This window comes from Periplaneta americana, chromosome 13 (assembly GCF_040183065.1).
Source record: "Periplaneta americana isolate PAMFEO1 chromosome 13, P.americana_PAMFEO1_priV1, whole genome shotgun sequence".
Taxonomy (NCBI): Eukaryota; Metazoa; Arthropoda; class Insecta; order Blattodea; family Blattidae; genus Periplaneta; species Periplaneta americana.
This window is the reverse complement of record NC_091129.1, coordinates 31026623-31042588: the sequence shown is the minus strand read 5'-3', so window position 1 is coordinate 31042588 and position 15966 is coordinate 31026623. Positions and strand designations below refer to the sequence as shown.

Genomic DNA, 15966 nt, shown 5'->3' with positions numbered 1-15966 from the left:
TTTTGATTTGTGCTATATAATTGTGTATGATTTACTGGATGAATGAACTCCGAAAGCCTAAAATCTCGTATGATGAAATCTTATTACTAGAGCCCGAATGTATACGCATTTATGATATTTAAAGTAAGCAGGCATAAAGGACAATTAAAAAATAAACAGGCACAATAGGCAGGCAAAGAGGCAATTAACTCTCGACATTTACCTGGGGTCTTTTCTGACCCCACACAATCTTTTATTGTTAATATCTACATTCATACAGTAGCGTGCAAATTAATCCGAACACGACATGTTTTTACATTATCTATCATTGTTGACCTCACGGCTGCTCATACCGCATTAATTGACATCTGTAGTACGTGTAATTCCATTGTTGAAGGTCTATCATTATTTTTTTTATAATATGTGACATTTTGCCTGTCGTTTTGTACTTATAAGCATTTCAGTTGTGTTGAAGACTTAATACTGCAATCCTGTGTACATTCTGTTGTCTTCACAAATGGATACAACTCCACGAAAACGGTCTAAAATTATAACATCAGCAGAGCATTCTTCTATGACACAGAGGCAAATTGCTGCAGAATGTCACATCGGTTTGGCTACTGTTAATTCGATCATAAAACGATACAGGGAACTGGATCTATCATACCCCAGAAAAAAGGAAACTGTGGCCGGAAAAGGAAGACTTCACCTGCAGATTATCGTTTAATTGTCAGGAAAAGTAAATTAAATCCTAGACTAACTGCTGCCGACTTAACCCGCGAGTTAATGGCTACCACTGGGGCGAATATTCACGTCACAATAGTGCGGCGTAGGCTTTTGCAAGCTGGACGAAGGGCTCGTAAGCCTATTAAGAAGCAACTGCTAACCCCTGTTATGTGCAAAAAACGCTTAATGTGGGCAAAATTACATCAACACTGGACAGTGAATGACTGGAAGAATGTACTTTTTTCCGATGAGTCTCATTTCGAGGTCCACGGCCACCATGTTTCTTATGTACGGAAAGGATCCGAAAAAGTAACAGCAGCTCATCTCCAACAAGCACCCAAATACCCCCCTAAAGTAATGTTTTGGGGTTGTTTTACACATGAAGGGCCTGGAGCATTAATACCTATCAAGGGAATGATGAATTCTGACAAATATATTCACTTATTGGAAACCAGAATTGTACCCCAGCTGCAAAAATCATTTCCGGATGGCAGAGGTGTGTTCCAATAAGACCATACGTCTCGAAAAACTACAGAATTCTTCAACAAGAAGAATATTCAGGCACTCTCCTGGCCAGGCAACTCACCCGACATCAACCCCATTGAGAACTTGTGGTCAATTTGCAAAAGAAGAATGCAAAAAATGGATTGTTCTACGAAGGAAAAGATGATTTCTGCCCTCATTGGTGTATGGTTTCGCGATGAATAAATGAAGAATATTTGTGGGAAATTAGTGGAATTCATGCCAAATCGTCTCAGAGCTGTTATTAGGAACAAGGGAGGCCATATAGATTACTGAGGTATGTCTTAGATCCTTTTTTTTTTTATCCCGTTTGAGTGTTTCTGCATACGTAATTACGTTGTTCGGATTAATTTGCACGCTACTGTATACTCCGAAATGTTCCAGTATAGGGTGACCAGACATCTGGATTTTGCTAGACATGTCCTGCTTTTTTTAGTATTTTGTGAAGAGGAAATGTCTTTCAGTAACTTTGGGTATTTCAATAAACAGGTGTGAAATTCTTTACATGTAAAATGCTTCAAATTATATTGTACTGTTACAATACCTTCCACTGCTTCTACTGATAGTCTGTACCTTTCATCTGACCATTGAGTGTTGATTAGTGAAAATATCCTGTCAAACTTATCAAATTACATAGTGATAAACACAAATATACAGTTATTTACATCACCCCTCCCATGTTTGACGGCTTTAACAATAAATCTTCGATAACTTGTATGGCTTATCGGACCCAACATGGTTTTTAAATTTAAATGGACAAACTAGGCAAAACAAAAATTTACTCTATTACTCTGAAATAATCCTCTGAGGTTCTGGCTGATATGTACATCTATTATCAGGCAGTATATCTCACTTGACAATATGTCGGAGAAAGAACAATTATTTGTAATTTGTATGCATCTAAAGTTTGATTAGTGTAATATATAGCTAGTTGGCGATGTGTATAATGGAGGCAGAAAGAAACTGGCCATCCTACTTCATTATTTTGTGGCCTAGGCCTAATTGCCTCAGAAATGGTGCCTTCTTGTATCACTTGTAAGGTTCAGACCTGTCTTCGGACAGTTGACTAAAGAACAACTCTGAAATACCTCGAAATGCATTTACATCTGTATAACTTTGGTATATGTCTTATCACTGAAAATATTACAGAGCCTTCAAATAAAAGTTCATGAAGCACACTGTTTGCTGGCAGAGTCGGGTATTCATAGTCCCTGAAGTCAAGTGCATGGATTTATCATGCAAATTACAGTAACCACCTACCTATGTCATAGAAGATGTTGGAAATAATTTCATTGTGCTGCCACACATCTTTCATATCTTTTAAGAAAATTTGTATTAACACGCATTATCTCTTCTTCTTGCTGCAATTTCCCTTCTTATATTGTCTTTCAGTTCTTCCAACATATGCGAGTTAATCCAATACACTTTACCTTTTTTTTTAAGTTCTTCTATAAATAGAAAATGTATACAGTATTGCAAGAATATCCACTGTAAGATCTCGAAATTAATGTGTCTAATAAAAAATAGCAATGTAGCCTACCTAATTTGTTCAGGAATTGCAGCCATGTGATAATGTAAGTAGAGTAAATTTCTGCAATTGGGTTAGTGGTTAGTGGGGTTTAAGAAGGTTGCGTCAGCAACTATGGCTATTTCCGCCCTTATCTAAGATTGTTCATAAAACACAAATAATACAATAACCAGAATGCAAAAAGGAACTAAATAACGTTGTCATAGTAAAAATGAGGTACACATGCAATTGGGTGTTGTACAATGTTAACAATGGCTCTATTGATCCACATTTAATTTTTTTTCCCCGATGAAGCATGGTTTTATTTACATGGTCACGTAGCAACACAGAACAACAGATACTACAGTGCAGAAAAACCCGATCTTGTAGAGAAATGCCATAGCAAGACCAAAAATTTGATATATGGTGCGCAGTGAATGCTTACAGACTTACAGGGCCAGTATTTTTAAAAATATATCGTGAATGCACAGAAGTAACTTACAGGGATAACATGATCACACCATTCCTAGATGAATTAACTAACATTGATTGTACATAGGCATTTTTTCAACAAGCCTGCTCTATAGCGCATACAGCTGATCTCTCTTTAGCATTACTTGAGGAAATCTTTGAAGATATGGCCATCAGTGAGAGAATATGGCAAGCACATCCCTAGATCTTACTGTATGCGATTTCTATTTATGGGGAACTTAAAAAATAAAGTATATTGTAATAACCCTCATACGTTGGAACAACTGAGCGACAATATAAGAAGGGAAATTCCAGCATTTCAGAAGAAGAACTAATGCGTGTTAATGCAAATTTTCTTAAAATATATGAAAGATGTGTGGTGGCACAAGGACATCATTTCAAACATCTTCTATGACAAAAGGTGGGTAGTTATTGTAGTTTGTAATTTGCATGAGCAATCTATGTGCTTGACTCAGGGGGCTATGAATATCCGACTCTGCCAGCAACACATGCGAATGCACACTGACGGATAAACGTCTATCTAGAGACTCTGTATTAGCCTAGAGAAAACTAATTTCTTCAGCTGAAATACCGTACCGTATATTAACATTACATTTTTTTCTTAAATTCTAACAAATCCACCAAAATATGAATCAAAATTGAAGATATTTTAACAGACTGGAGATCAATCAAGATATGGATGCGACTTATCACTTATCCTACTTATTATGAATATATGCTCTCATCAATAAATGGAAACAAACACCTTATGGCAGTATACGAATAAACAGAAATATTACAATCGATGTTTTACTTTTTGAGAATTATCTACCATTATTGGGACCTTCAGAAAATGACTTACCAAGCTCAGTTTATAATCTTGATAAAATGAGTAGACAATAAAATATGAAAATTTAATCTGAAAAACAAAAATCATGGCATTTTGTGATAAAGAACCCACCCGAAGCAAAATTTTTATCCAGACAACAAAATTCTGGAGAGGGTGAATGAATTTAATCATTTGGAATATAATCTAGACTTTAAAGGTGGAGACATTAAAAAATACACAAAAACAATGGGCATTATCTACACTGTAGGCCTACTGAAGCCTTCAGAGGCCAAAAATTAATGCACTCGCTTAAGCCTCTCGCGAGACCTGCCTCTGATAGACTTATGTAAGAGAAGCTTAAACTTAAAAAGATAGGATATAAGCAGAATGATTGCTTGTGGAATGAGTTTCATAAGAAAGATTGCAGGTCACACCAAATTTGATCACAAAAGAAATGAGCACATCATGACGGACCTTAAATCAAACCTGTAAAGAACACATGAAGTGCAGTAGCTCAGTGAAACTACGAATCATGTCCCCACTATTTTCTTATAAGTTACTCTGACCATGTACAGGGTGTCTTGAAAAATCGACAAAATTTCTGGAATGTTCAACTTAAAAAAAAGCACACAAAAGCACAAGGTTTCAATCTTCGAACTCATGTGGTTCTTGAGATATCAAACATAATTTGTGATTAGGCAGTATGTTGGTGTACGTCATACGTACATTATACCCCTGATCACATATATTATAATAGATTTCTGATCCCTATGTTAAAATCGGTAGCACTTTGAAGAAAACAACTGCCAGGATCGCCACCTGTCCGTCCTAAATGAACACGAGATGGCAGTACAATTGAATCGGTCGGAGCTAAAAGGAACTAAGTCAAAATATGCAGTTTTGAGTTATGCAACAATTTGAACAACAGATGTCATGCGCATCAAAGGGTGGAACAAGAAACTAAGACCTTTAAATATTCTTTTGTCTTCTATAACATAAAAATATATACATTTGTGTTATTAGTGGAATGTCTTTTGCTTTTCCTGAAAAGTTGTGAAAAGTGACTTAGTTTCTTTTAGCTCCGACTGATTCAATTGCTAATGCAATTCAAATGGGAGTTATGGGAGTCACTCCTTATGTAACAACTAGATGGCAGCATAGTAAACCTGACAAAAGTTGTTACCATCAAAGCCTATAAGGTTGAGCAATCTGTTATAGAGCTCCGAACTGTTAAACTTCTAACTTGCTGCACAATCAAAGAACAGCTCTCCATATTGTCTAATCACTCTTGAGTTAGACTGAGTTCGCATAATTTTACTTATTAAAAAAGTGAAAATCATTGAGAGAAAATAAACAAAACATAGAGAATGTCTTTCCTACAAATAACACATACTCTTTACCCTTCTTTCGGCCTTTCAAACATTGTTTAACTTTCATTATTGGGACCGAAGTTTAACAAATTCATAGCACGAAAACTTGAAAAAATATTTGAAATAGGAGTGTGGCGTTTTCACTGACATAATTATTTCTTTAACCCTTAACCCTGTGGCTACTATTACAATTGAAGCATTTTTTAAAAAAGAACCATAGTCCAAAAAATGCAAATTTGAAATAATAAACATGTGATGAGCATATAGTAGCGGCCATCTACTGAACTGTTAGTGGAAAAAAAACACCACTGTCTTATGTTAAAGGAGTGGAAATTTTCAATGGTTTTCATAAAACAATCATAGTCCAAAGACTGACCAGGACGATGGTAGCATTTACAAATATCACATTCATATCATTTTAAACATTTATGCATACAATTTTAAACAGTAATAGACTTGCAGTATTGTTTCTTATGTACATGGCAAAAGCCACCTCAAAGAAAAATACTTTAACACGCCAATTGTTGTATTAGTTAAGGACTCATCTTTAGGTGCAGAAGTAACCCCATGGAAGAAACGTAAACAACTAAAGAAGAATAAATAGAATATACTAAAGAAAAAGAAGATTAAACGAGGCGCACACTTCAGCCACAACAGAGAATTTTCTCTTAAAACAACCGTTGTCCACAGTTACTTACATTAACACATGTATTTCCATGAGACAATTTAAGTTATAAATGTTTGTTTATTCCAGACTGATTAATTCTTTATATAGGCAAGCCACCTCAAAAAAACTCATCATTGTAAACCTGTGTGCAAGAGCAATGAGATTTTCTTGTGCAGATCTCTCAAAATCCACCATTGGTTTGCATGTTTGAATAAGATCTCGTACCTGTTTTCCGAAGTTTCTATAACACCATAAGAAATGACATAATGAATTTCACACTTGAAGTGTCAACAACAATCATGCCAGATAGTTTTTTGTTTTCTCCTGAAAATTTAAGCTTTTTTACTCTGGTTGTTTTTTTTTTTTAAACCCTTCAATTACTTTGATGGACTGTTTTTGAGACACTCCATATATTACCAATATAGAATTCTGTCTTCAATATCAAAGGAAAACACCATTTACATACAACTAATCATGTAAATGAGGCCCACAGATTTATTCTCTCGTCCAACGAAAGTCGGTTTCTTCCGAGGTTTTCCCCAGTCGTGGGACTGATACTGGATGGTCTATAGTGAGTCCTCGGCCTCACTTCACTTAACCCCCTTTGGTCTGATTACCTAGTTGGGGGTTTTCCGAGGTTTTCCACAACCATAAGGCAAATGCCAAGTAATCTTTTGGCGAATTCTCGGGCCTAACCTCATCTCACTACATCTCGCCAAAATAGTGTAGAAAATTGCAAAATTGTAAAACTGTAAAAATTGTAAAATATTGTAAAAATTGTAATTGTAATATTGTACAATTTTGACTTCTTCTACATCTTAAAACTTCATTGCTAATATAAGATTTATGAATATAATAAATGAAATAAAAATTAAAAAAAAAAATAAATCTTTCCGTCTAAAAATCCATCATCCTATTCCAGGATTGAGTTGAAATGCAAGCATAGTAACCACTAAATCATCAGATATGCTTTTATTTATAATTATCACAGCTCTATTATTTTACAATAATTACTTAGCAAGTAGATTTATATAAATATGTGAAGGCGGCACAATGGTCAATGTTAAATACACGTACCTGCCCTAAAATAATCGATTTTATTAAGATATACGTAATTACTTGATTCAATGAATGAATCATTTACATTTCAGATTAACTAATTCTTTATATAGGCCAGCCACCTCGAAAACTCATCATTGTAAACCTGTGTGCAAGGGAAATGTGATTTTCTCGTGCACATCTCTCAAAATCCACCATCGCTTTGCATGTTTGAATAAGATCTTGTACCTGTACTGCCAGAGCTGTGCTGTGGAGGTTTCCAAAGCTGCCATCAGGATGTTGCTGCTCTGCCAGACCTACACTCGGCTTCTTTACGTAGTGGTCCAGATTTCGGTTTCGGTGGTCACGAACAATGCAGTTGAGAGCAAGCAATACCATAGACAGCGTATCTGTAAATCACATCACAATCAATCAGAATGAAACAAACAAATCTGAAATCTGATCTAAAATTGAATTACAAACACCATATTTCTGTATAGACTGTATATAGTCTGTGGAATATAATGGCCGAATTTTGAATACCTTTAAAATTAATCAGATTATGTAAGATATGTATGGAAGATACGGTAAGCAAAGTAGTAACAAATGGAATTATATCAGAAGAATTCGTAAATCAAACAGGATTAAGACAAGGTAACACTCTCTTGCCAATCTTATTTAATATACCATTAGAGAAGATAATACGACAGTTAGACTTAATACCAGCTGGAATATACCTGGGTCGATAACATAAAATTTTTGCATATGCTGATTATTTATTATTAATAGGAAGAAATAAGACAGCTATTTATTGAATTAATGGAAAAAGCACAAAACATTGGATTAAATATTAACAAGAGTAAAATAAAATATATGGTAATCACTAAAACAAAAACGATTCCCAATAGCATTAAAATAAAAAATTATACTTTTGAAACAGTCAATCAGTTCAAATATCTTGGTGTTTGGATAGACAATTCTAATGACAGTAAGCATGAAATACTTAACAGACTACATAATGCAAACAAAACTTTTTATGTTGTTCACAAATTATTATCTTCCCGTTTTTTAACCAGAAATTTAAAAATCGTTTTTTACAAAACACTAATCCAACCTGTACTATTATAGGCTATAAATCGGAAACATGGAGCTAAACTAAAAAGGCAAAACACAAATTAGGCCAATGGTTTTTGAAAACAAACTAACCCCAAGATATGGAGGGTGTACTGTTGTACATTTAGGTATTGTCCTCGTGTTATTGCTCTCTATCCTCTAACCATCGAAAAAATAGGTCAGACAGTAACCATGAAAAGATTTCTTGTTGGACAGTGACTGTTACAGTCAGGTTCCAATCCAAATAGACCCCAGCCGCTGTCCTGCGCATGAGGTGGCCGCTAAATAAAGGGAGAATTTGTATTGTTCTTATGGAAAATTCAATTGCTTCCAGAGAAAATTGGCCTTTTGGCCAGGTGGCCATTTAAATAAAGTGACCGCAAAGGCAGGTTTCACTGTATGGCCGCCTTCTTCATTCAAGAAAGACGATTTTCCTTTATAAGTAAGGTACCTATTTTGGGCAGGTTGGGTGGTACCACAGCTCTCCCAGTGATCAAATCGAGTTTCTACTACTCCATACTACAAAACTAAGGTAAACTAAAAGTTTTTCTTTTCAATTCTCTATACTCGCCGTACCAAAAGGAAGATTCATCAATTCCTGTGATGGGAAATTGATCTAATTCTAAAAAGGCAAAAGCCAAATCTGCAATTTTATTGCTGTCAGGTGGGCAAAAAATAGTTCCACCCAAGAAACTTCTCCAAATCCTGCTTCTGCTAGTAATCTATTTATACAGACAGCAAGCAGTAAGAAGTTGGAACCTACTACAGAAAATGTTGAAGTACTGGTAGGCCTAAAGTATAATTCAGTGTCAGACAACGTGGACTATATCTTCAATCACTCACTCTCTCTGAATTCCCTATTTTCTAATGTGTTATGCAGTAACTGACAAACCAGGGAAAAGCATGGGTTTTGGACCAAAGTAATAGTGAAGTGTCAGAGTTGTGGTTGTGTATTGTGTCTCACTTATTCCAGTCCAAAAATAACTGAAAATAAACATAGGGGTAAACCATTGTTTGATGTCAATAGAAAAATTGTACAGACATTCACAACTTTTGGAAAGGGACAAGCTGCCATTGAACATTTTAGTTTAGGGATGAACATGAACACATTGTGCTCATATTATAGCCATTTATCAGTTATTTCTAAAGAAGCGGAAACATTTCAAGAGAATGTTTGTAATCGCGCTAGAGAAAAAGTAAGTTAAAATGGGCACACTATAAATAAGACCCTGAAATTGTAGGAAAAAAATAATTTATAATAATAATAATAATAATAATAATAATAATAATAATAATAATAATAATACTAATAATAATAATAATGATTTATTTAACCTGGCAGAGTTAAGGCCATACGGCCTTCCCTAACACTCAACCAGGAGTAAAACTGCGTTACAAAAAACACTACAAATTTACAAATTACACTACAATTTTACATACTCAATAAAAGAATTGTATTCCAGTGGATACCATCCCATTGTGGAATCCTGGGAAACGAGAATGCGGATGCTTTAGCAAAGAAGGGCAGCACTGCTACTTACAGACCTGTTACTAAATCTACGTATTACTCTATGAAAAGATTTATTAAATCTACATACTTAGACTTCAACAAACAAAATTTGATAACACAATCCCAAGGGAAAAAATGGAACTCTCTGCATCAAAATCCACAGTTAATTCCCGATTTACCACGCAAATCGTCTGTAGCTGCATTTAGATTGGCAACAGGCCATGATTGTTTGGCCAAACACCTGCATAGAATTGGAATATATCAGCCCCCTAACTGTCCATTGTGCAACTCAAACCAAGAAATGGATTCGGAACACCTCATAATCTGTGCTTCAGTGGCTGATCATGATAATATCTTTGAAAAATATTGGAGTGCAAGAGGTCAAATGACTTTATTGTCAAACGCCTGGCATTAGAAAACAACAACAACAATTTTACACACAAAACTGAATAAGATAATAATAATAATAATAATAAAATGTAAACAACAAGTAGGCCTAAGTAGAAATCAGACATAATATAATTATAACATACAGAAAGAAAGAAAAAAAAGCATAATAAAATGTGAACAGCAGGTCAAAATAAATAAGACATACAAAGTATAAAAAATAAGACAATTATTGATAATAATAATAATAATAATAATAATGATAAAAAATAAGAATAGTAATATAATAATAATAATAAAAATAATAATAATAATAATAATTATTATAATAATAATAATAATAATAATAATAATAATAATAATAATAATAAAATAGTGCAGTACAAAGCATACAATGAATACAATATTTTAACGTACACACAGTAGGCCTACCTCAACTTATCACATTATAGATATACCATTATCGGAAAATATGAAAACAAAAATACAAAATAAATTTAATATCACTAGAACATTAAAAAAAAATGTGAATACGTGGAAACATGCAATACAACACTTGTCATAATAGTAAGTTAGTTTGGCAACTCGTCATAAGATAATTTTCTAACTTGGATTTGAAAGATTTCAATGTTTGGCAGCCCTTGACTTCGGGCGGCAGAGAGTATTGGTGTAACTTTTGATGGGAATTGGATGAAGAGAGAATTTAAAAATAATTATGGGATGGGCTATGTTATAGACATTCTGACAGACCTCGTAATAGATTTTGAGATTCTCTCCAAATAAGCTTACTGCCATAGGCCCTACCCATGTTTTTTGGCAGCAAAAAGTCTTGGCAGTGGGAGTCCAAAATTCCATTTTTGGTATATTGGGCACAAATCAAAGTGTGACACCTGGAGATTATTTAGGGTCATCTCCAGCAATGGAGGTTGAGGCTGGAGAGAGACTCTGGAAAAGATCAGAGAAACTGGGTTTCGATATACTATACTTTTGTCAGATGGTGACTCCAAGACTGTCAACCATCTGCAGAAACTAAATGTATACAGTAATTCATATGCCATCATCAAAGAAGAGTGCCTGAACCATATTTCTAAGAGGTTAGGTTCTGCCATAAGAACTGAAATAAAAAAAAATGGAAGACAAGAGGTATAAATTTGGGAGGCAACACTCGGGGCAACTTGAAAGACACAACAATAGTAAAGCAGTAGCGGCTGGTGGTCAAAATAATGAGTGTGCTACAATCTCTATATCGACCTACTGTATAGGCCTACACTTATATATATTTCTCATATCTTAATTTGAGTCGTGCCTAGTGATGAAATATGAAGTCCATACGATGTTCTTTCGTACTGCAGAACTTGTCATTTGGTGTTAAACCCCCCCATCTTGGACATCATACTCTTTTCTATTGACAGTATTGCAAGAGCAGTGAAACGATCCTGGGACATAATGTTCCTTAAAAACCTTTTTATGCGTTTCAAGAAAGAAAAACACCTTTCTGGCTCAGCAGTGGTCATTGGTGTTGTAACCAAAATATTTAACAACTTCGTTACTTCACAGAATGGATCCTGTAAATTGTTGGAGACTATGTATTGTAACAATTGAACAGACATCTATATTTTGGAAGTCGGGTCTTCCGTATAGAAATCCAAGTTGTATCTGTAACACTCTTTTGTTCAATATAATATAGCTGTTGACAGGAACTTCAACAGGTAGATGGCAGCAGCAGTCGGACACTTGAATTACCAAATACATTGTAAATAGTTCCGAGTTCCTCCACAAGCAAGCATTCTTTCGTTATGCTTTACTTTTGCAATCCCCAAGCTGTGTAGTGCTGAAGCTGACCACAGCACTTTCCCGCGTAAAAATAGTCAATCAGAACAGTGATTTCAGCTTCACACATGCGCATAAATGTCTACATTCTCATGTGGAGTTTTGAGTAGCACAACGAACCCCCTGAGGCACCAAAGAGCAAAGACTAAACACTTTATAACGCGTCATGAACATAACCATGGGAAGTTGTCAAATGACAGATCAAATACTATGGTATGTTGTTGTTGTTGTTATCTAATGCCGGGCTTTGGCAATGAAGCAATTAGCGTTCTTGCTCTCCAATATTTCTCTGTGGTGGATCCATCAGGTAGAACTTCATAGGTTTGTAGATGATCTTCAGTCATTTCTTCTTCTTTGTTGCATAGAGGGCAATTTGGATTTGTGTAAATTCCTATTTTATTCAAGTGTTTGGCCAAATAATCGTGTTCTGTAAGCAGTCTGAATTTTGCTACTGCAGATTTACGTGGGATTTCTGGAATAATTTCTGTTTTTTATTTTTATTAAAATGCTCCATTTTTTTATCTTTGGCTTTGGTACATAGTGCTTGGTTTTGCATGATTTTATATTTATTTTTAATTAGTCTCTTGATGGATGTAAAAGGTAAGCTTGTATTTGTATTCTGAATTAAATTAGATCCTTTTTTGGCAAGAAAGTCAGCAGTTTCATTTCCAGCAATTCCGCAATGTGCAGGTATCCATTGCAATTGAATTCTTTTCTGTAGTTTTTTAAGTTGTTGGATCATTTTGTGACATTCTTTAATTTGGATTGACATCATTTTATATGAATTTACTGCATATAATGCTGCTTTAGAATCAGGAAGAATGACAGCATTTTGAAATTTATCTATTCTGTATAGTAGGTGTTGGAGTGAGATATGAATAGCCATCATTTCCGCATCAAAATTTGTTGTATGATATCCTGCTGGTTGATAAAATGAGAATAATGCATACATAATTCCTCATCCTGAGTTGTTATCGATAGTAGACCCATCTGTGTAGATATGTAACCATTCTTCTGGTGGGTATCTATTGTTCACAGCTTCTAATGCTAGCGCTTTTAGTACAGGTTTAGAAGTTTCAGATTTTGTAACTGGTTCTTCTAAATCTAGTTGAATGTTAATTGGTTCGAAGGTTAAAGGGTTTTCTCTGCTTAAATGTTTTCTTTAGATTTAGGGAGATTCAATTCTGCTTTTATTTCCGTGACTTTGGACAGGAAACTTGTTTGTGTTTTCAACTTGGTTGGTTGTAACAGTCTTTTTTCCCATTTTGTTGTTGTTAACCGCAGCATTTTTTCATGGTGCGTTAGTGCCTGCTCCTCTAGAGTTAGACATATTGAAGGGTTCTGGGTTAGGGCTTGCATTGCCGTGATTGGGGTTGATTTTGCTGCACCAGTTATTAGTAGCAGGGCCTGATTTTGGCATACTTCTAGTCGATTCAGGTTGAAATTATTTGCTGTAATTAATACCTCCGCATTGTAGAGAAGTATTGGCTTGATGAATGTTTCGTACGTGATGTTCAAAGTCTGTTCTATGGTATTACAAATTACATTATTTGAGCAAAAATTATCATTGTGCTGTAGCATTGTAGCACATAAGGATGGGCCGCCCCTGTAGTGAAGCTAGAACACTATTATAGGGGGGTATTGTATCCAATATTCCTGATGTTGTAAACATGAAGACTGCTGTGTTGGCCACTCTGTACCATTGTAGAAGCACAGATTCCAAGCCAGAACATGATAAGTGCCCTAAAGGAGTGAACTCTTGGTGCTTCTACGATAAAGTCAAAGTGAAGGGAGAAAAACCAAATTCCCATAAAGAAATGGTCAGTACTCCCCTTAATGACACCTGTGTGGCTAAAATACTACCTGTATACCAGAGATTGTCATCAGATACCATTTTAGCAGATGTACAGGAGAAATGACACAAAATCCAAATGAGAGTTTGCATAGTGTCAGATGGGCAAAGTGCCCAAAACAAAATTTTGTGTCCAAAAAAAAGTAAATCTAGCAGTAATTGAAGCAGTTGTACAGTTCAACCAGGGGTCATACCAAACAGAACTCTCCAGGACACCAACACAACCTGTGTCAGAAATAAAAAAAGAAAATTTGCAAACAATGAGACCGTTGCCGCATCAAACAAAGTGTTCGATGTTGTTTGGAGATGGAGAAACACAGAAGACAGAAGGAAAGGGTTGCCAGAATTCACAGGGAGAGCATTTTGAAGCAGAAGGAAGGAAAAACTTATGGTTCTGGTGACTTGTGATTGGTGAGTGTCAATTATTAGCATGTAGGCCTAATATATATACAATAAACTTTAAAACCAATTTCCTGTAACTTTTTATTTTTTCATCATTCTGGCATGTACTTTTTGTAGTAAATATAATCCAATCTTCTTGAAATTTTTACAGTTGGTAGATACCTTGCCCATAAACATGGCCTAATATGAGTTTTGCCAAATTTTGATTTTGAACAATTTTAAGATTTTTTAAACATTAATTTTTGTTTAATTTTAAATTACACATTTAAAAATTAGACCTAGGCTATATAGTTTTTTGAAATAATAGTAGTAAGACAAAATTAATGCTAGGCACCATTCTCCTGCTGTTTCTGTATAACATATTAAAACTTTGTAAAATTAATTTAAATTTTTGACCCAAAAGTAGCTTATGTGTTCAAATTTTTTTTTTTTTTTTTTTTTTTTTTTCAAAAAGTATGTATGCAGTGAAATTGAACTCTTGTGCATATACTTACAATGCATAGCCAAACATACTGTGAGTATTTGATTTAAATCAGAAGAATAGAAAAAAAGTTTCTTATAATGGCAGAGGGTCCCCTTAAGAAGAGTTATAATACTGATTTTAGATTATGTGCAGCACACGTTTTCCATTATTAACTTCACACTATAATCAAACAAGACCTTAAGTTACATACCTAATGTCTTTGTTGTCTTGCTGACAGGCCTAAATTTTGTGTACCGGTATTTTATGTAATGAACGCAGACAATGTTGTATGTGTTTTAACAGTGTGCAAATTAGTCTCAACTCTACCATCCCAACTTGTCTGTTAAATTCCTCAGCGGGATGTTTTGCAAGAAAGCGAAAAGCTATTCCACCAATTTAGCTGTTACCCCGTTATTTGTAAATTAAATATATGATAAAACTTAAGAGGTGTAACAATATTTTAGCACATGAAATCACTCCAATTCTCAATGAAATTTTGTTCTATGGATTACAGGAAACTAATTAATTCCCAGTTCTCAAGAAATGACTTTCTGTGGCCGGGAGGAAAGCGGTCTTAAGTGAAAATTTTATACTTTTCAGGAGAGCAGTAAGAAGAATGAAATTGGTGTCAGTTATAGAGTTTTTTTAATTCAGAGGTTTTCCCTGGATATTATTTGTTTATATTTCTTCTAAAATAGGTAATGTTGCTCATTTAACAATTTTCTTGATTATTTCCAAAAATAGCCGCACTTAAGCCCTTTTAAGATTAGAAACCAAACTGAGTAGAATGGACTATTAAACATAAGACCTTTTTTATGTCAAAATAAATTAGAATTGTAAATTATTAGGAATGCAAAATGGTTCTTAAGCAATTATGGGACTGTTTACCCTGGTGCTTAAAGTTTTAAAAGGAAAGGTCTAAAATATGTGATAAAATGGCTAAAATACAAGTTAGACTTTTCAATAAGGAAGCATGGAAAGTAAACATGTGATTGTTCGTAAGGATTAAAGTACCGGTATTAAATATTCTTAAACCCTTTATTGTGTGTATGCTTGATTCAAAAAGTACTTAGGACATTTGGTAACGCTCTATAAATCCAGTCAGGAGTCTTATTTGACTTTAGCCCTTTTACCAGATTGTAGAGAATAGTTTCTGCTTTGAGAATATATAAAAATCTCATTTTCACAAAAAATTGACTTAAGACTTTTTTTTCCTCCCAGTCACAGATTGATGGAACAGCCCCCATATGCTCAATGCTTTTTTTCTTAACGTGTACAGCTGCTCTCTGATACTTGCCAC

General features: G+C 34.6%; 1 protein-coding gene across 1 annotated transcript in view; it reads right to left on the bottom strand.

Annotated features, from left to right (window-relative positions):
• Nucleotides 1-15966, bottom strand: part of LOC138712644 (uncharacterized protein CG3556-like) — a 70116-nt gene that overhangs the window by 35436 nt on the left and 18714 nt on the right. Inside the window, exon 5 of the mRNA XM_069844612.1 lies at nt 7359-7519. Within this exon, the coding sequence (XP_069700713.1) occupies nt 7359-7519 (161 nt within the window). The remainder of the gene's footprint in view (nt 1-7358; nt 7520-15966) is intronic.